We start from the raw sequence: 20,264 nt of genomic DNA, 5'->3' as shown, positions 1-20,264 counted from the left end.
GCGTGGGCAGTAAACAGCGATGAACCGGACGTTTCCAGTTGGTGATTCCACCTCCACACTAATGGCCTCGATGATAGAAGTGCGGATGTGGGGCAGAGTGCAAAACTTGATTCCCTTTCTGACGATGACCGCTACACCACCCCCCCTGGAGCTGGTGCGATCAAGCCGGATAATGTTGTGGTCAGGCAACCAGAAGCTGTCACCGAACTTTAGGTGGGTTTCGGTTAGAAGACCCACGTCGATGCTATGCTTGCGGAGGAAGTCGGCAAGCTCAATCTGTTTTGCTCTTACAGAGCAAGCGTTCCAGGTAGCGATGGTTAGCGGTTTAGACACCATATTGGATGATTAACTTACCGAGCACCTGGATCTGTTCGGGCTTATTGCGGCACTTACGTAGAGCACCGGTCATGTTGATAAAAATCTCCATCAGTTCGTCTGCTGAGAACAGATCGGGATTGTTTGTTTGAGCTGTTGGTTGCCTCCAGAATCCAGGGGGGGATGGAGAGCTTTGTCCAGCAGAAGATCCAGACGTTTCTTGAGGGGGCGCGGATCGCACCCTGGGATTCGCTTGTCCACGAAGAGGTGGAAAGTCCTCTGTCCTGAAAGCCGGGGCCTTATCCTTCCTTCGTGCTGGTTGATTGTTGGTGGACGCTTGATTTCGGATGCGCTTGAAATCCTCGCGTTTAGGGCACTGCTTGTTGGATCCTTGGTGAGCACCACCACAGTTGGCGCATTTGGACGCCACAGCTTCATCCGCAGCACATTCGGAGGTGGCATGGTCTTGAGCGCAATTTCCGCAGCGTGGCTTAATGTTGCAGTTGTGGGTACCGTGTCCGAAGTTCAGACACCGCTGGCACTGAGTCACATCGCGATGGCCGCCACGGTATGGCTCCCAGCGAACGATGATGGAATTGATGGACCGGATGGCTTTCAGTGCGTTGAGCGTCACCGTTCCCTTCTGGAAGTGTACCAGGAAAAGGCTATCCGGATACGCCTTCACATTCTCGTCTCTTCTTGTCATTCGATACACGGCACTTGGGGCCAGCTTGTACCGGTCCCTGATTTCTGATTCGATAAACTTCGGGTCGAAGTTTGGTAGGCCCCTGATGACGACCTTGAACGGCTTCTCACCGGGAATGTCGTGGGTAAAGAATTCCACCTTGGAAGTCCTCAGGTGGGCGACGACCACGTCAAACTCCGTTTTGGTACGGAGCATCACTTTAGTGCCGACTCTGCCCAACTTGTATTCGGCTTTAACACCCAGCGTCGATAGATCCGCAATGAGCACATTAAGATGGGCATTTTTCACTACCAATGGAGGTAGCTTCACTTTTGCCGTGCTCATTTCGGCAGTATTCACGGTTTCGGCAGCGTCACCGAAATCTCCAACATCGCTGTTGTTCGTCGCAGTGACATCGGACTGGCCTCGATTCTTCTTCCTCTTCTTACTGCGTTTTTCCAACACAGCAGGCTGGATATTCCCATCCATGGGGAGAACAGCAAACCTGTTCGAGGTAGGCACACCGGAGCTTCCTTCTCCGGGGTTCTGGACCTTCGCCGGGCTTCGCGACCGATGCTTCCCCATTACGGGGCACACACACACGCACGACAAACCGCGAAAGAGAGAACACGAACACTATCGCAATGAACTTTTCAAACAACTCGAGAGAGCGAGCTAACACCGAACTGAACTGCTTGACGATCAAGCAGAGAATGATCGAGAGCCTAAAGCAAAGATAGCAACCTGTTATATAGACAACCAGCTCTGCAGGTACCATATTTTCTCGCTTCCAATAGCTCGACTGTGATGAGGGAATTAGGGGCTTCCATGAGGCTTGCAGGCATGCATCCCGGAGCCGTAACGATTGATCCAGATGATGATAGACGAGCGTGAAGTGGTTGACTGGAAACGTCGAACGTATCAGGTACAACATTTTCATTAATGAATGCGTACTTGCCTGTAGTAACGGATTGGAAAACCCCTTCTCCATACCCAAATGCAGGACCAGAATGACTGTTGAACGCTGGCAGGAATGGCTCGACTGTGATGGGGGGATCATGGGCTTCCGAAATGCTCAAGCTAGTGCGTCCCGGGTCGAAGCAGATTAACTCAAGTCCATTACAGGAGTGGCTGGAAAAGATGTTTGAACTGGCAGCAACGGTGTTATTGGTTCCCGGTACTTCAAAGGAATCCGAAATTTTTGGGATCCGTTATCTTCAAACACCCTAAGGCCAAGTTTCTGGATCCAAAGCCTTAGATTTCAACGATGGATCAAGACCAACTTTGAAGGACACAAATGCAAGAGTTGTGATATCCTTGTCTTTCGGAATCAGTTTTATCACAGTAGGATCACTGTCGACATTGAGATTGGCTTTGACCATAACCGATACAGCTTCAGCTGCAACATCTTGTCTAATTCTGGAGAGATACAACCAGAATTTCTGATCTTCGTTCTTAAAGACAGGTACCGACACGACATTACCTAACGGCTGCTTACTACCTACACTACAGTTTTCTGTGGGTCGTGCACTTGCGCTAATCTCGAGTGATCTTTTGTTGGCCCTTCATTGTGTTACTGTGGGCCAATTGGCAGCTGGAGAAAAATTTACATTTGACTTTGAGTGTATCTGCTTGATCTCAGCACGCAGCTCCGTTATTGCAGTGGTGAGTGAGTTTAGTGGTTTGAAACCATTGTTGATGACATCCGATTTGCAGAATAATTACAATAACTATGTGTACTTTCGGAAGGGACACGATAACCTCATTCCAAAAATACCAATATTGTAAGGAGCTGTCCATGCACCACGTGGACAGATTAGAGGAGGGGAGTGGTTGACGAATGTCCACAGTCCATAAATTTTGTTTTCGAATTGTTTTGCATATAGCATTGAAAGTATCTGTATATAGTCATTTCTGGCTTCTACACGAAGGCCCCATTCCCAAAATACGTTTAGGGTGGTTCAAAATAGCGATTGTACTCCACCCCGCTCAAAAGATTCTTAATTAGATCGTAATCATTCTGCCAAAAATTTAAAGATCATTTGGCTGTGATCTCTCATACTTCACTGGTCTTTTGAAGTTTGTATGGGTCAAACTTGATAATGCTTTCCTACGGGAATTCTGAGATGATTTTTAGGAGATCATCATTGAGGGTTCCCCTATTCCGAAACCTGCTTTCCACCTTGCCCAGAGTAACATTTGTGTCCATCTCGGAGCACTTCATTTTACATGATATGTTAATGTAAGTCCGACTGACCATTTTCCAAAATTAGCATTTTTAAAAAGAAAATTAACCTTTATCTCCCTCTATAGCCACAACTACCTACACTAGGGACTAAAAACTAAAAACCGGATTCCACTGATGTTGCTAATATTCCACCCTCTGTGTAGGCGCCCCCGGGCAACAAGAGGGCAAACCAAAGAAAATCATTGCCACAAAGAACAAAGTCAAACACTGGCGGCTTCCCGCACTGCCCATTCTTCCGCCCGAGAATGGTAACCAACCACTTTTAGCTGCAGCGGAGATGAAAGCAAACAATAACCATCATTCAGCACCAGTAGCAAAATTTCCCTGAACTAGGTTGCCTTCCATGACCATGCACCTGGGGGATTCACCGGAGGGGGGGGGGGTACAGCACAATTTAAAATAGAATGGGACTGTTATGGGGTAGAACGAGCACTGTGGGAAATTGAGTGGAACGTTTCCTGAACGGGGTATGTTGTCCGAAAATTATGCAAATGCCTTTTTCCTAATGTGCCTCTCCATTTGGTGGCAGTAACGACTAAAGCCCTTTGGCAAGGGAAATACGACACGGTAGGATGCTACGATGTACGCTAGTATAGTAACACTGAGACAGTTGAAAAGGATCAGAGCAGGCAGTGCTATTGTCATGTGTTATTCGAGCAGCCTGCCGGGGAAGAACCATTTCTGATGCAACAGTTTCCAGCGTTTCCGCGCGCCGCTATCGTGTGTCCCAGGTTCATGCATTTGCTCGGGTGCAGCAGGTTTTGAGCAGGCAATTAAATAATTAGAACTATGGCAACATGCCACACACAGTGTAACCGTACGGATGAAGGCATGTCTTGGCAACAAGTGCCTGGATAGCTTAGAAGAGCTTTGAAAGATATGAGAGTGTGTGTGTGTATGGGAAGAAGCTCCATAATTACAAGAACAATATTAATTAATTTCATTTGAAAACTTGGACAGCTCGTTTTCCAGACGCAAAAAGGGAATGGTTCATATACCCAAAGGGGAAATGTAAGATTCTGTTACAGATTAGGATGAAAAGCATTCAAAGTTCGTTTCCCCAAACAAAATCATCTCGTGAAGGTTTTGTATGAAAATATTCGTTTTAAAAAAACTTGAGTAGTCTGTTGAAGAAACATAAGCAGAGGATGCAATAAATCCTTAATTACATATTATGTTCATGTCATTTGTTTGGTGTGTACTTTAGAAGGGCTTGTAAGGGAGGGATTTGGTTTGTTTTCCAGTTCATCGTTTTATTTCGTTGTATTTCACAGTGTCTATGGAAATATGATTAAATTACGACTCCATTAGACATGAGAGCTTTGATAAACATAAGTACAATAGATTGATAACACAGTCAATCCAATAGAATTTAACTTAACGGTTTGTTTGTAAGTGACAATTAGTTATTACAATATTCATTATTAACAGTATTGATCTGGAGCTGCACTTGATCCCTGTCGTAAATTGACTCGGGGTTCACCAGCGCATACCAATAGTCACTCGATCGAATCTCACGATAATCCAAGGCCTCTTTGAATTGATCCAAATAATCACTCTCCAACAAACACCGATAGTACGACAGTGCCTTACTTTCGGGATTAACGCTACAGAGCCTTAGAATTTCCGATATGCCATCATCCAGGTGCATTACGCCAACTTGATGGAAATCTCGGCAAATCTCCGTCACCTAAAGATTCAACGGTATGTTTGCCACTGAGCTGAATCAATTTTCAATCAGTCGTACTCACATCAAGATCCCCTTTTCTGTTGAAATAGCGCAACATATTGAAAATGCAATCCATATGTTTGTGAAAATCCTCATCGTTGGGAATACTGTAATTCCGCGCTGCACACCAAACGTCCACTTTATTATGGTAGAACTTTTTTTCACAAAATTCGAATACTGACTGGTTCGGCTGCCTTATTGATGATCCCTAAAAAAATTCACGCCCGAAATAAATTTCATTCTTATGGTAAAAATGCTTACCAAACTGGAATACACGACTGCAGAAGTGCTGGGATCCAGAATAAACAGTTGCCTAAATACATCGATTGAAGGCAATATAGCCTGTCTGAACGCTTTTAACACTGAAATGCAGTCCCACAAATTATCGTAGTGTCCTAGCTGAGCAGAAAGGTCATCCACTTCAGTCTGAGTGCAATTTAGGAAACTCTCATATTGCTTGAACTGAACCTGAAGTTGTTCCACCTAAAAAGACGCACTATCCAAAATACCGATTTGCTAATATTACCTCCACCAACTCAAACTCACTCGAAACCGTCCCTCTGCAGCGTCAAACAACTCTAATCTGGTCAGCAAATCCCTAACAAAGCATCCGGTCGGTTGATCTATAACCTCTCCAAACTCCCACCTAGTCCAGTTGCCTATGCGCTCCCCTCGAAGAAGTAGATCGGAATCATTCCCGCCGCTCGCATGCAACTCGATACTTCTCGTAAAAGCAAATGACGTCTTCTCCGGATCGAGTGTCACCGGCACTTCCCCGCTAACAACGGCCATCGTTAGAGCAGTCTAGGAGTGGAGGAACAGATCCTTTCGAGCTTGAATTGCGTCCAACTGCGGGGGATTATATAATACTTACCAGCAGTAATAACGATGAACTGGTTCCGGAGAAAAGCAGCGGCAGCAGTGACATGATTCAAAGCTTCGTAGAACTGAATGGTGATTGTACGAGTATGTATGGCGAACGCCAACGAACGAATACGAACTGCAATTATTTATTGCTCGGTATCACAAACATTGATAGCGGAGGATGCGATTGATGCAGCGGATGATGGGGCTGCTGAACTCGACGAAATTATGAGTTCGATGTGAGCCAGAATGAGTGTGAAATATTTTGCGAAATGAGGGGCTCTTTTTACAGGGTGGCCAGCGAGTCGGGAAAGCCAAGAATTTCAAAAGTAACCGGGGAAAACCCTGGAATTTGACGGGAGAACCGGAAAAATCAAAAGCTCTAATAAACGGTCAAACAGTTAGGCCATAGTTTCAGAATCAATTAGTGAAACTTAGTGTTGGAAACATCGCCCAAAGTTCACTATCGCATGCGAGATGTTTTCGCTAGGGAGCTTTGCGATGCGAATTTCGCAAAGCGTTATTTCCCGAGCGAACTTTCTTGTTTGAGATTGAGAGGAACTAATATTGTTTGTTCTAAGTTAGTTATATTTAATACAAATTTATAAGGTTTTCACTTACTGTAACGCTTGTTTTGCGTTACTCAGGGCTGTCATCCGATCATTTAATGTGCGCAATGTACTGATTTTCTGAAATAAACAAAGTGAGCATCAAGCAAACAAAAAGTTTGCTTGTCTTTCACCCTGCGCAAGTGTAGAGCAGCGGAGAAGAGAAGACAGACACGCACCCAGAAATAACGAAAGCTCAATGTGTAGCCATCGCTCCCACGGCTCCGACGCGATGAGCGCCACTCAGTGTAGGGTTGCAAATGGGAAACCCAGCAAAAAGACAAAATTCGTCTTCGTTATGCTCTTCTTCATCTCCTATGCATTCAGTCGTGGTAAGCAAAGTCTGCAAATAATTCAAAAAAGACATTAGCGCTTGTTGTATTATATTCGCTCCCTGCGCCGCACGGAGTGTACCGCTCATTGTGTGGATCACTTTCTCACAGATTAATTGGAAAAGAGTGTGCGAAGTAAATGGGAGAACCACACACTCTTTGTCGAGTGTTGTGAAATGCATGCACAAAGTTGATTTTCTAAAGCTAACCCCACACGGTAAGAAATATTGTCAATACTTACAAGTATTGATAATAATATTGATGATGTGAATACAGAAATATTGTCAATAACGATGTATTGACGTCAATATAAAATGTATTGACAATACGATTATTGTCAATACAAACTGTCGTGTAGGGTTCACTTACCGCTCTGAGGTGCTTTCTAGCCCTGGCGTTACTTATAACAGTAATTCAAACTTGAACGGTTGCTTAGGAGCTACGAAGAAAGTAGTTCACGAGTCACAGTTCGCGATCTATTTCATCACATATCGGGAACGAAAGGAAATTACAACTACGTGAGCTACCGTTGAAATTTGAATTGCTGTTATGAGCATAACATGAGTTACAGAAAGTGAAAACCTTACAAATTTGGATTAAGCTTTCAGTACTCGCACCAACTTTTGTAACATGAGTACTCGCATGTTGTACTTTGTGGGTTGTCCGTTCCTCCTTGGAATATCGATTCTAATCTTATAAAAAAAAAGTTGATCGGTAGGTCAAGGCCTTTTGGTCGGTGGATAGAAGTTCAGAATTTTCTTACTACGAGGCGCTAGTGCACAAGTTAATTGGTCAGAGGGTCAAGGCCTTTATACTTGTTGAACAGTAGTTCAGAATTGTATCACTAGGTGGTGCTAGCAACCGGTGGAAACTAACGATTTAAAATTGGCTCACTACTTGACTAGGCTATTGGTCCCAAGAAAACAAGTCTTGGTGCTAGTGTGCATAAGAATTTTCTGAATATGCTATATCTTGGGATTCTGGCTGTATATAAGGTTTCTGTCTTTGGAAAAGTTCTTCAATAGGTCATGGCTTTTTGGTAGGAGGACAAAAGTCCGGAAATTACTTATTACACGGCGCTAGTGTTATTCCTACTGCAACTTAAATATCATCATGTACAAACCATAACACCTTATCTAGAAAAGAAAGAGTGGCAGAAGTTCAGCGAGAGGATTTCAAATTAGTCCCCGACAGTCAATACGAAACTAACGATTTTAAATTGGCTCACTACTTGACTAGCCTATTGGTCCCAAGCAAATCGATTAACGTACCCCATTCTAGTCGAAATTCTAGTAGTACACTATGTTTGTTTTGATTCGCTATGAAAGTTTGACAGATAAAATTAGGGGTTCGTGGATTTTCCTATATTTCGAGGGGTGCATCGATTAGCTTGAGACCGGAGATAGTTTTAGAGCTGAGCCAAAAAGTTGAGCTCGTTTCTTCGGGACCTTCTGGTCTTAGAGTTACCTATATGATTCTACTGCGTCTCTCTGAGATGACTTCGTTAGTCTTGATTAGAGAAGCAAAACAACCATGCATTTTTTTCAGAATTCCCATTATATTGATCCTAGATTAAACTTGAATTTACTCTCAGAATTATCATAGAATTCTTCTTAGGTTTTCTAGAAAACTCCTACCAGGAATTCTTCTCAATTGGAATTTTTTTCTGAATTAAAAAATCATTTAAGCTTCCTTCCAAATTTTGTTGGCATTAACCTCAGAATACCATTCCGAATATTTCTTTTTTTAAATTCCCTTGATGTTCTCTTGTAAATCTTCCTCAGTATTCCTTGAAAATTATTGTTCAACCTTATATGTATATATGTTTATAATTCTTTCCCAATTCTCTTAAGAATTCTCTTGGGTTTCTCATTAAAACTAACCTGCTTAATTTTCCTAAAGAACATAATTCAATTGTCATCAAAATCATCAAGGGATTCACATTGAAGTTCAGCTCACAACACAACTCCTTTTAAATTATTCCAAGAATAACCTAGGAATTCAATTCAAAACTTACTTTCGTCTATCAAGACATCCCTTGGAGTTCATCTCAAAATAGTTTAGCACTTCATGGAACTTTTTTTTAATTCCAAAAGTTTTATGATTCCTCTTGACTACGGAGTGTTAAGACATTAAATATCTTGCGCCGAAACCCCCGTCAATTTCTCAATTGTATCAAATTTAAGATTTCGAAAACAATTTCTTAATTTAATCTCCCAATCATTAAAAATTGATCTAATGAGTCATGATCTGAACTGAATTGATCCAGTTCTTTCCAAAGTGTTTCCAAATTTTTACGAAGTAATTCAAATGTTCCTAAAATAATTCAGTACAGCGAATTATCGTTTGTGGATACAAAACTACTTCATCTATGTTGCCAAAATCGAAACCTTTTTTGATGGATCACAATTGAGTGCTAATATGGCTAAGATAATACCTTCGCTCTTCCTAAAACTATTCAAATTGTTTTGTCATGGAAGTGCGCAGGATCTCTCGGTTTTCAACCAAGCGAGTATCACGTCAACACGTTCCTATCCATCCTTTCCATTATTGCCTATTTTTAAGTATGAGGTCACCAGTTTTTACACATTGACGATGCATGCTCGTCCTAAACATCGTTTGTTGGTACTTTGTGTAATAACAGGTGATCTTGCAATAACGGAATAGGAACCGTGAGCGGTTAATCCTTCTCATGCTCATGCTCGTGCTCAATTAGTTCTGTACTTTCTGAATTGAGTTCAAAGTTTTCTGCAGCAACACAGTACTTGTAGAACTGATTCCGAGATTTTCTGAAGTGTTTCAGTACTTTCCGAAGAGATTTAAAACTTTTGTTTAATGATTTTGTGCTTCCCGAAGGGATTCCGATGTTGTTCTGTAGTGATTTATGTGAATATTTTCTGAAGAGATCTCAAACTTTTATGACGTGATTCAGTTATTATACAGTGCTTCAAAACTTGTATGAAATGGTACAGCAACTTTCCAAAGCAATTCTGAAACTTTCTCAAGTAATAAAGTACTATCCAAAGTAATTTCGAGCTTTTGTGAAATCATAAAATACTTTCCGAAAGGATTCTCAACTTTTCTAAAATGATTCAGTTCTTATGGGAACAATTGAAAGCTTTGCGGAAATATTCAGTATTTTCCAAAGTAAATCCGAAATTGTATGAAAAGAATTAATACTATCCTAACAGATTCCGAGCTGTTTTGAAGTGATTCAGTACTTTCTGAAGTAAACTCAAACTTTTTTAGAGTTTTTCATTGATTACAAACTTCATGGAATGATGCAGTACCTTCCAGAGTAATTTCAAACTTTTCTGAAGTGATTCAGAACTATCTGAAGAGTGGATTCCGAAATTATTCAATTATTTTAAAAGTGATTCAGTTATTGCAGAAGAAATTACAAACTTTCTGGAATGATTCAGTACTTTCCAAAGATATTCCGACATTTTCTGTAGTGATTCAATATCATCCGAAGTGGTTTCGAGCTTTTCTAAGTGATTTCAATTTTTTATGAAGTAATTTAGTACTTTCTGAAGTGATTTCAAACAAGGTTGCAAATACTCATTGCAGCTAAAACAATGTTTTTTTTTATTTTGAAATAATTAGATGCTATGATCATATTTTGAATAGGTAAGATACAAATAGAGATTGCAAAGAATGTGTTTGACATATTAAACCTGTTTATTTCACTTCATGAGAGTCACAATCAGCGATTTTTCACACACTCACTCACTCACTCAGCGATCAGCAAATCGCTGATTGTGACTCATAGAAAGCAAAATTTACAAGTTTTATGTTTCAAACGCATACTGTGTAACCTCTTCTTGTAAGTTACAAGTAAAACATGTCGTCATACCATCTTTTGGTTTAATTATTCCGAAAAACATTATTTTAGCTGAAATGAGCATTTGCAACCTTGATTTCAAACTTTGTTAAAGAGATTCAGTACTTAACGAAGTGATTCTGTTTTTCTGAAGAGATTCCGAACTTTTCTGAAGTTATTCAATGCTTTGTGAAGTGATTCATTTTTTTTAAGTAGGATTTCGTCTGTGATTTTTATATGGGGGTACACTTTGTGAAAACCGGAAATGGAACATGTAACAAAATCATGAAAGATTTTGAACGTTAATAACTCAGCTGCCTCTGAACCAATTTCAATAATTTTAATACTAATCGATCAGATATATTTCCAGTGTTCCATTCGATTGAAGATGAACCAATACAACCATTCAATCAATTCTGTGTAAACGAATTCTCACATAACCATAATTTGAAGAGCCCCTTTCTCTTTCGAAGCTCATTGTCACTGTCAATTGAGTCACTCACTATTATTTGATATACGACAGTGGAGTATGGAAGAAACCCAGAAAAATTGTCCCGAACAGACAAGTCGACCCGGTGTCGGATCAATGTGAGGATAATTTAAGGTCAATGTTGACCCAATGTCGGGTCAACATCGGGTTGGGGTTTGGTAGAAGTCAGGTTGGTGTCGGACTGGCTTAGCTTTTTCGCTGGAATGTAGACCAGAGCTCCGTTTATGTGTAGTTAAACTCAATTGAATGATATCAAGCGTTTCTCAAATGAGAGTGATAGATGCCTTCGTCAAATGACTAAGCAACTGATATCACCCATTCGAAGGAGGTCTCCTTTGATTGCGGATAGCTGCTTTTCTCATTTTCATCAAAAATGTTCAAATGATTTTGAGAATTTACAGCACTGCTAATGACCCGCAGTCCGCAAGCGTTCCTATTGAAAACATAAGATGCATCGAAATTAAAAAAAGCAATATACGGGAAATGGCTCTAATGTTGGCCTATGGATCTAAGATTGGGCCCATCGCTAAGAGTCAGCAATTTATCAATTTTATTTAGATGAACGGTACTAATGGATATTTCAGTCACTATTGAAAATTTAGGCGATTGCTGAATTTATGTATGGGCCCAAATTAGGGGCATTTAGGCCGATATTACATCCATTTCCCCTAATTAGACTTTTCTAAGTACACCCAAAATACTGAACTAGTGCAAGAATTGATCGTTGCCAAGCACATTTCTTGCGTGAAATTCTGCCACAACAAAATTATAAATTGGTCACGAGCGCACACTCATCACCATAATTTTTATAGTTTATCGTAGGTTTACATCCTTTTCACCACACTGTTCATATTACGAGCACGGCATAGTGTGAGTGACACTTGTTCGTCACGTATTTTGGCTATTAAATACTACTCGCGTAACATTTGAAAAAGGCAAAAACAAACCTTTGTAGACAGAACTTGAAGTTACAGAAAGTTTGCAGAATTTTCCAAAAATTTGCTGAACTTTCCTAGAGTTCCTATCTGTTTCAAAACTATCCAGAAGTTCGATGAAAAAATTCTGAAATTCGCAGAACTTTTTGTTTTGTTCTGAAAATTTTGAAGAATTTATAAAAGTTCTTTAAATGCCGAAAAATCTGTGACGAGCCCGTTGAAATTCTGGGAACTCCATTGAAGTTTTCTGAATTTTTTGGAGCTCTGTTGAATTTCTGGAAGCACTTATTAAGTCTTTGTTGCTCCAATACAGCTGGGGACATTTCTTTAAATCTACGGGAATTTTAAAAGTTTAAGAATTTTTCCTAAAATTATCTTAGCAGAACTTCCCTGGATTTATGGGAAGAACTTTTCGGAAGTTCATCGAAGAACTTGCCAGAACTTCAGTATAGTTCAACCCTGAAGTATTGCGAAGAAGTTCCCTGGAGTTCCGAGATGAATTTCCCTCAAGTTCTGGGAAAAACTTTCCTCAAGTTCTGGGAATAAATTCCCTCAAGTTCTGGGAAGAACATCCTCCCTTAGCTCAATCGGTAAAGACGCAGCTACAAAGCAAGGCCATGTTGGAGGTGGCTGGGTTTGATTCCCGGTCCAATCTAGGAATTTCTCGACTTCCCTGGCCATGAGTATGATTGTACTTGCCGCACAATTATACTAATGCAAAAATTGAGTTTTATGAGGAATTTTTCTGAAGTTCTGCGAAGAAGCTTCCCTAGCAGCACACTAGGTGCAAAACGGTAACTTGTATGTAACTTATTTCAGTTACAATCAAATTGCTGCAAGATCCTGCCACTGCGTTGTGTGTTGGGTCTCTGAAGCTCTGAGAAGAACTTCCCTAAAGTTTTGAGAAGAATTTCCCTCAAGTTTTGGGATGAACTTTCCTCAAGTTCTGGGAGGAACTTCCCTAAAGTTCTGAGAAGAACACCCATGAAGTCGTGGAAAAATTTGGCCAAAGTTCTACGAAGTACTTTCTTAAAGTTCTTTGAAGAATTTCTTCATCGCCTAAATTCCCAAGTCTTTAGAAGAGTTTAGGATTGAATTTCTTTTACCCGAAGCGCACCGTGTCCACGAACCTGGTGCAGTTTACTTCTAACTGTTTGCGATGCATGGATTCAGGATGGCAAGTGCTTGCCAAGCTGGAGATACTTGGCATCTCATCAACGGCTGTGGATTGTTTCAGATCTTACTTGGTGAATCGCTATGTACGGGTTAAGATTGGCACGCCGGAATCGGATGTTTTCTTAAACAACTCTAGAGTTCAGCAAGGTAGTAATCTAGGACCGCTTTCTGATTGTATCAGAATGCCGCGTTTTCTATGCAGACGATACGAAAATCTACAAAATCATTAAAAGTCTCTCGGACTGTTGGGATCTCCAGAATATGATAGTTATTTTTGCTGACTGGTGCTCAAGAAACTTGATGAGTTAAGCATCGAAAAATGTAACATTACCTATTTCCTATCACCGAAAAATCGAACCAATCATGTTTGTCTATGTTCTCTACGGACGCTGTCTTGCTCGTGTAGAGCACATAAAGGATCTCGGCGTTACTTTGGACTGCAGACTCACTTTCAGAATCCACTACAACGACATCATCTCAAGAGCTAATCGACAATTGGGCTCTATTTTCAAAATTGCCGGCGAGTTCCGAGACCCGCTATGCCTCAGGTCACTCTACTGCTCGCTTGTGTGATCCTTAGGGCCCATGCATTAATTATGTCACGCTAAATCGAGCAAAAAATTAAAATCCTCCCCCCCCCCCCTATCGTGATGTTTTTCCTATACCTACCTGCTTGTCACAAAATCTTTGACCCCCCTCCCCCCTTAGAGCGTGACATAATATATGCATCAACCCTTATTGGAGTCAAGTTTGAATCCGTTCAACGCAAGTTTGTGAGATATGCTCTTCGATTCCTCAACTGGCGTTACCCAACAACTTGCCACCGTACGAGGAGCGTTGCCGTCTCCTGGTAATCGAACCATTAGAAGTGAGACGGACGGTCGCTCAAGCTATGTTCGCTGGAAAGCTGCTTACGGGTGACATTGACTGTCCAACATTGCTGGCTCAGCTAAATATGTATGCCCCTGTGAGACCTCTTCGTCAACGCGATTTTCTGTTTTTGGAACCACGGCGCCAAAAGTATGCACTACACGAGCCAAGTTGGCAACAACTTCTTTTATATGTTCCACTTCAATGTATCAGCTGACATGTTTCGTCATCGATACTTGGCCTTGTTCGTACCGTTGACCGTAACTATTAAGTTTAAGTTTTATTTATTTAAATAATAATTGTCAGTCGACTTTTTTAGTATACAAATAAACAAAAACAAATTTGTTTCATGTTCCGCAGAGTAGCAGATTTTTTGGGGATTGCAAAGAGCTTTTAAGAATGCTGGAGATCGAATTCCTGGAGGTCTTAAAAGTTTTAAGAGTACCAGAATTTTTGAAGTTCTCAATAGTTCTCAAAGTTTTTCCCAAATGAGCACTACAATTCTTAAAGTCGTTAAAAATAATTAAAGTTTCCGGTCCTCAATAGTTCGTAAAGATTACAGGAGTTTAAAAATATGTTTGCTGTAAAAGACTTGCGGCACACTGAGAAAAATGATGGCGTAAAATAAGTGTGTAGAGTGACCACCCCTTGTCCCAATCACACAAACCCATCAACAATAAATCTCCTCTGGAACATGCTCCAATTAATTCAAAAGTACCTTCTACTAAACGTATTGAACGTTCCACCGCAGTCATGCAAAAATATATATTTTTTAATCCATGATTTCGACCGAAGGGTGCGACACATCTAAATCTCAATTACAAATGGTCGAAAAGTCTGAAACTAGCAAATCAATCTACAAATATTGTTTCATCTTTTGCAACTCAACCCATCTACTCGCATCGCAGGAAATCTTCAAAACCATCATCAGTGCATCTCACAAAAGCAAAGCAAAAATTTTCTTGCATCTTAGATAGAGTCGTCCCCCTCGAATTCGACGAAATGATGGTAAAAGTGAAGCGCCCATACTCCGTTGCGCATCCATGTTTCACTTCCGTGTTGAAGTGCCCAACGTAGAGCAACAACTCGCGTGGTCTTTCTTTCTCCGTAAAATGAAAGACAGTTCAATTCCATTTCTACTGTATGGAAAAAGCTCTTTGATGAATCAGTTATCCTGAGGTTGGAACTGTGCTCGTCCGCACCTAGCAAACCTCGGATAATAAACTCATCAGAACAACTGCCCCGATTCTTTATTATTCGAAACCTTTTATACATGAATTTGTTACTTAAACTGAATAACAATAATTTTTCTCCAGTATGTACATATAAAAATCAACGATACAGTGGTTCCTTTTTCTCACATGTACTTAACCATTTACTACTTATACTCTCTTTATTTCTAGAACCTTCCTCTCAATCATACCTGTATCTAGCAAGCCACAATTCTTGCCATAACTTGTATGCAACTCCTCTCTCAAGTCACTTGAACCCGCCTCTTAATTCTTAGTACATAGTGTTCATTCATTAATTCATTATTCTAGTCTCTTTCATGAGTCATGTCCCCTGTTCGAACGTAGCGATATACTCTGGCGTCTTCATTTGTTTATATTGATATTTAATTTTGCTACTCTGCATGGCCCTGTTATTTGTTCCCATTTGGAGCGCCACTATGAACGTTACGCTGCCCTTCAATGTTTATTTGTTTACATAACCGAATGAAAACATTTCCACCTGTTTGGCGTGTGGTGGTTATTCATTTGCTAATCTTTTCTATGCTTACGTTTACGCTGAGTCAGTGAATCTTGGGTTTACGGAAAATGGGGCGTTGCATCCCCCTATACTTATTGAGCTTGAGATTAATCTAGAAAAGATTGATCACAAAAGATTGCGCGGGAAAATAAAACCTAATTTGACAAAAAGAACTAACGTTAATTATGCGTTTAGTTGAGTTATACCATTCTTGTTGCAATTGATATTTAATGTTAACATTGTATAGAACCATTACGAATAATTCACTATAAGGATTGATGTTAGAATTTGGGGTTGTTGCATCCCCCCTTACTTACTGAGCTTGAGAATCATTTTTCAAAAATTATAATCAATAAGCTTGAGTTGGTAATCTTCCATTTGGAAATTTCGTGCTTTCTTTATGCCATATTTCTCCTAACCTTAGGGTGATCCTCAATTGTACCTTTCGTTAAAGCTCCTTCATTTCTGCTCGTTCATCCATGCGATTGAAAACTGTTCCTGACTCGTCATTTGGTTGATATCAAATATCAGGTGTGGGTGTATCTGCCATTCCCCGCCATCTATGATTCGTTGTTTGCCGCATTCAGGTTACTCTTCATCGTCTTTCATATCTATGTCTTGTACTGATCGCATCTCGTCATTATGTATGTTTCTGTTGGAAACTTTTTTAGTGCTTATTAGAACTTCAACTTTCTCTATGGTGTAGTATGATTCCACATCTTCGATGATTTTCGTTATAAGATGTAAACTTGTTTTGGATTTTATCCATGACTGTTTTCTATCTGTGTTTATATATGCAGCTAGTCAATTTATTGTTTGTGCCATACCAGGCGTTAGTTTTGTACTTGATTGTGCTTCATTGCCATTTTTGAGTTTGATGTGTAATGATGTCATATCAAATGTTACGTTGTATGTTCTGTAGTTTTATGATGATGTTTGCGAAACCGTTGCTGAAGTAGTTTGTCTTTTTAGATGCTGTGTGATGAGCTCATGCCAAAGATTGCTCATCTATACAGTATAATGTGTTGATCAATTCTGTTTTCCTCGATAAACCACTCGATTCCATCCTCCTGTTCCTTATACTTTTCCGATGATCCTACCCAACACCGTCAATCTTCAATCTTTCGCATGATTTGTCTTTCGATTGTCATCTAGCCATTGTGATTGTGACTCTTCCTTCGCTGTTGACCGTCTCTGAGATTCGCCACCTGGTACATCCAAGAATATCCAAAATCGATTTTCCCTTTCTCACTGTATCACCAATAATTGTCTTTTGGATATTTTTTTTTTTTTATCAATTTCACTCTAAAACATTCATTAAACTATACCTTTGGTATATTCAAATTATTTTCTACTCATCTTTTGAATCAACTATAATTATTATTTTTTTACTTGGTTTACATACTTTGATATCATTGACATGATATGATTAATAATATTCTTCATTAGTTGCTTGCTGCTCTTATTTTTTTCAATTTCATATTTTCATCTACACAATAAATAATCAGTATGCTATCTATTTTCTGCAAACAAATTCAGAATTAATTACTTTAACTGAACATTTTTATCTGATTGTCGATATTACACTTCTTGTTTTACTCTTAACTTTGTTCCTTTGTGGCATACTTCTTATTCTGATATCTTTCATCATGTTTTGCTAGTATTTTTATTTTAAGTAGGGTATTTTTCTGTTACTTCGTTTAACCCTTTTTGCCTGTAGTTGTAACTCACCAATTAATCAAAGCATCTGAATGGCTACGTCATGAAATTGCAGCAAGTACTCTCTTTCTCCTAATGAGGTTTTAAACGGCACGTATCTGTAATTCGATTCATTTATGCTCGGTTCCAGGTTCCTCTGGCCATACGTTTATGTTTTTATTTAGTAAATTCAATTAATGGCTTGTAAGTGGCAAAATTACTGCAAGTGCTCGTCTTCGCTAATTGAGTGGAAACGGTGGGTATCTGTAAGTAAACTTAAATTTCAGTTAGACTCATTCATAAATTCTCGTGCATTCTGGATTCCGAATGCCATTGTCCAACTGTTTATCTCCACATCTGTAACGGTCTGTAAAAAATAAAACGGCCTTTAATAAATTGTCAACCATAACATCATTTACGACTCTGGGATCATTTACAGTATATTAATGCTGTGTTTTGACGGTATTTTCCGTTCAAAATTGTTTTGTATTCAATCTCGCTGTGAGATTCTAGTGCACAGTTAGTCCAAAGCGCTTAGGTACAATATTCTTGTCCACTTTGATCTTGTTTTTCACCGTTTTTTTTTTTTTTCATCATTGTCATAAGTATTATTTTTCATCGTGTTAATTTTCTTTTTTTTTATGAAATTATTGTATAAATCTGTAACTGTTTTTCAGTAATTTAACCCATATTATGTGCTGTAATGTCAATCCTTAGCTCTTCGATCCATTCAAAATCGTACTGCAAAATATTTTGCTCTTTTTTGATGAATACATTTGTTTTATTAGCTGAATTATTCAATTACTTTATGCATTACATATAGGTTGAAATTTTTTGTATCTCTTTGAAATGTTTTCATCACTAATTATATAAGAAAATACTGTTTACTATTATTAACTATATATGTTTTAACCTTTGTTTTCATTTTCTTGAAACTTTATCTGAAGCTTCGCTTTTAGGTTTCCATCTCCATATATGCATGTTTTGAAAATTTTGTTCAATCCCTTATTAATCCCAATTGAAATTTAATATATACTTTTTCTTTACAATTTCATCTTAGCGGATTTCTCTTATCATTATGGTTATTCCATAAATTCATTTTCAAATAACAATACTTAATTTTATATATACATACCCCGGGGTCATTATCATTTAGTCAATAATATCCATTCGATTTTTATTCTTATTATTTATTTATATTACTATTCAATTTAATCATCACCATATACATCATTCGTTCCGGGAACGTCTTCCCTTGTCTAACGCACTCTCTCACAAACATTCCATGTATCCCTCTTATACATTAGCTACAGTTTATCACTTCTTTTTTTTTTCACTAATATTTTTATTATTTGCTCGCAGTATTCTTTCCATTTTCATAGCCATCTCCTGGAGTAACATCCAAATTTTAATTGTTATTTTAATATGTGTGTCTCTCTATTCTTAATTATAATATAAATATTATGTATATAATAACCGATAAATAAATAATTATTTATCGGTACTGACGAATTTGTTCCGCGTACTTTGCATTGTTCATTGATTAATCATTGTATCGCTTTATACGATTGACGTGGATTTTTTTCTAATTTCTTCCCATTCTGTATTACCACGGTTTGTTCACTAGGAATTTCCATTACTGTGTATGGGCCACGCCACATACTCTGTAATTTTTGTCCTACCCCCATAGGGTTTGATTGCACTAAAACTAAATCTCCCCACATTGGTTGCCATTGATTTGAATTTTTGTCATATTGAACCTTCCGCTTTTCTTTTGATATTTTCAAGTTTTCTCTTGCGTTATAATGAATGTTGCTCAAAATACTCTTCATTTCACGAACGTAATCATGATAGTCCATTGTGGAATTACCTTTTTTATAAATGGATGTAGGAATTTTTGCCTTTCGTCCATACAATAATTCAAATGGGGTGTAGTTTGTTGAAGAGTTAATTGTTGTATTGTATTCAAAGTTGAAGTATGGTATTAATTGGTCCCATGTTCTTTGATTCCCTCCAACAAATTGTCTTAAATAGGTTTTTAACTCTCTGTTTGAACGTTCCACTAAATTCGCCTGTGGATGGTATGCACTTGTGTTGATTTTTTTAATTTTCAAAATTTTACATATGTTTTTCATGAGGTTACTCATGAAGTTCGCACCTTGATCTGTCACTATTTCTTTTGGACACCCGAATTTACAAATCACATTTTCGACAAAAGTTCTTGCTACTGTTTGTGCTTCCTGATTTTCCATACATGCAACAATTAAATATCTGGTTAAGTCATCTTGAACGACTAATCCGTATTTATTACCCCATTCCGATTCGGGTAAAACAACGATATCCATAAATAATTTTTCAAACGGCTCTGTAGCTGTTGTAGTAATTTTCATTGGAATTTTGTTGGACTTGCAAATTTTGTTTTTCTGACACGAATCGCATTTTCTTACATAATCTTCAATGTCTCGTCTCATATTTTTCCATGTAAAAAGAGATCCAACTCTCTTTCGCATACGTTTTGCTCCTACATGTCCACCTAGGGGTGCGTCATGAAATTCTCGTAAAATTGTTTCAATTTCTTCACCCTCTATTTGAATACGTTCAGAGTCTGCATTGTACAAAGAAATTTTTTTATCAAATTTCCATGATATGAATTGTATCATTTGTAATACTTCAAACTGTTTTATTTTGCGAAATGATAATATATGGACATGTTTTGCTTGCTTTAGATAGTCAGGACCTTCC

General features: G+C 38.9%; 2 protein-coding genes across 5 annotated transcripts in view; one reads left to right on the top strand and one right to left on the bottom strand.

The window, feature by feature from the left end:
* Positions 1–20,264, top strand: part of unc-13-4A — a 348,082-nt gene that overhangs the window by 159,074 nt on the left and 168,744 nt on the right. The gene's annotated exons all lie outside the window — the stretch shown is intronic.
* Positions 4,510–6,514, bottom strand: LOC135706446 (long form salivary protein D7L1-like). 3 transcript variants are annotated; one of them, XM_065228067.1, is made up of 6 exons: positions 6,463–6,514; positions 5,852–5,924; positions 5,524–5,781; positions 5,239–5,460; positions 5,000–5,185; positions 4,510–4,938 (listed from the first exon to the last, which is right to left on the bottom strand). In XM_065228067.1, exons 2-6 carry the CDS (start codon positions 5,903–5,905, stop codon positions 4,651–4,653), a joined length of 1,008 nt encoding a protein of 335 aa, XP_065084139.1. In that variant the 5' UTR covers positions 5,906–5,924; positions 6,463–6,514; the 3' UTR covers positions 4,510–4,650. The 3 variants fall into 3 exon arrangements, with proteins under 3 accessions (XP_065084139.1, XP_065084129.1, XP_065084143.1); XM_065228057.1 differs by lacking the exon at positions 6,463–6,514 and having other exon boundaries at positions 5,852–6,032; XM_065228071.1 differs by lacking the exon at positions 6,463–6,514 and having other exon boundaries at positions 5,524–5,802; positions 5,852–5,903.

The sequence above is a fragment of the Ochlerotatus camptorhynchus genome, unplaced genomic scaffold (assembly GCF_037179485.1).
Source record: "Ochlerotatus camptorhynchus isolate MF236.1 unplaced genomic scaffold, CSIRO-AGI_Acam_v1.1 ptg000023l, whole genome shotgun sequence".
Taxonomy (NCBI): Eukaryota; Metazoa; Arthropoda; class Insecta; order Diptera; family Culicidae; genus Ochlerotatus; species Ochlerotatus camptorhynchus.
Note: the sequence above shows the minus strand (reverse complement) of the source record. Positions and strands in the feature narration are given on the sequence as shown.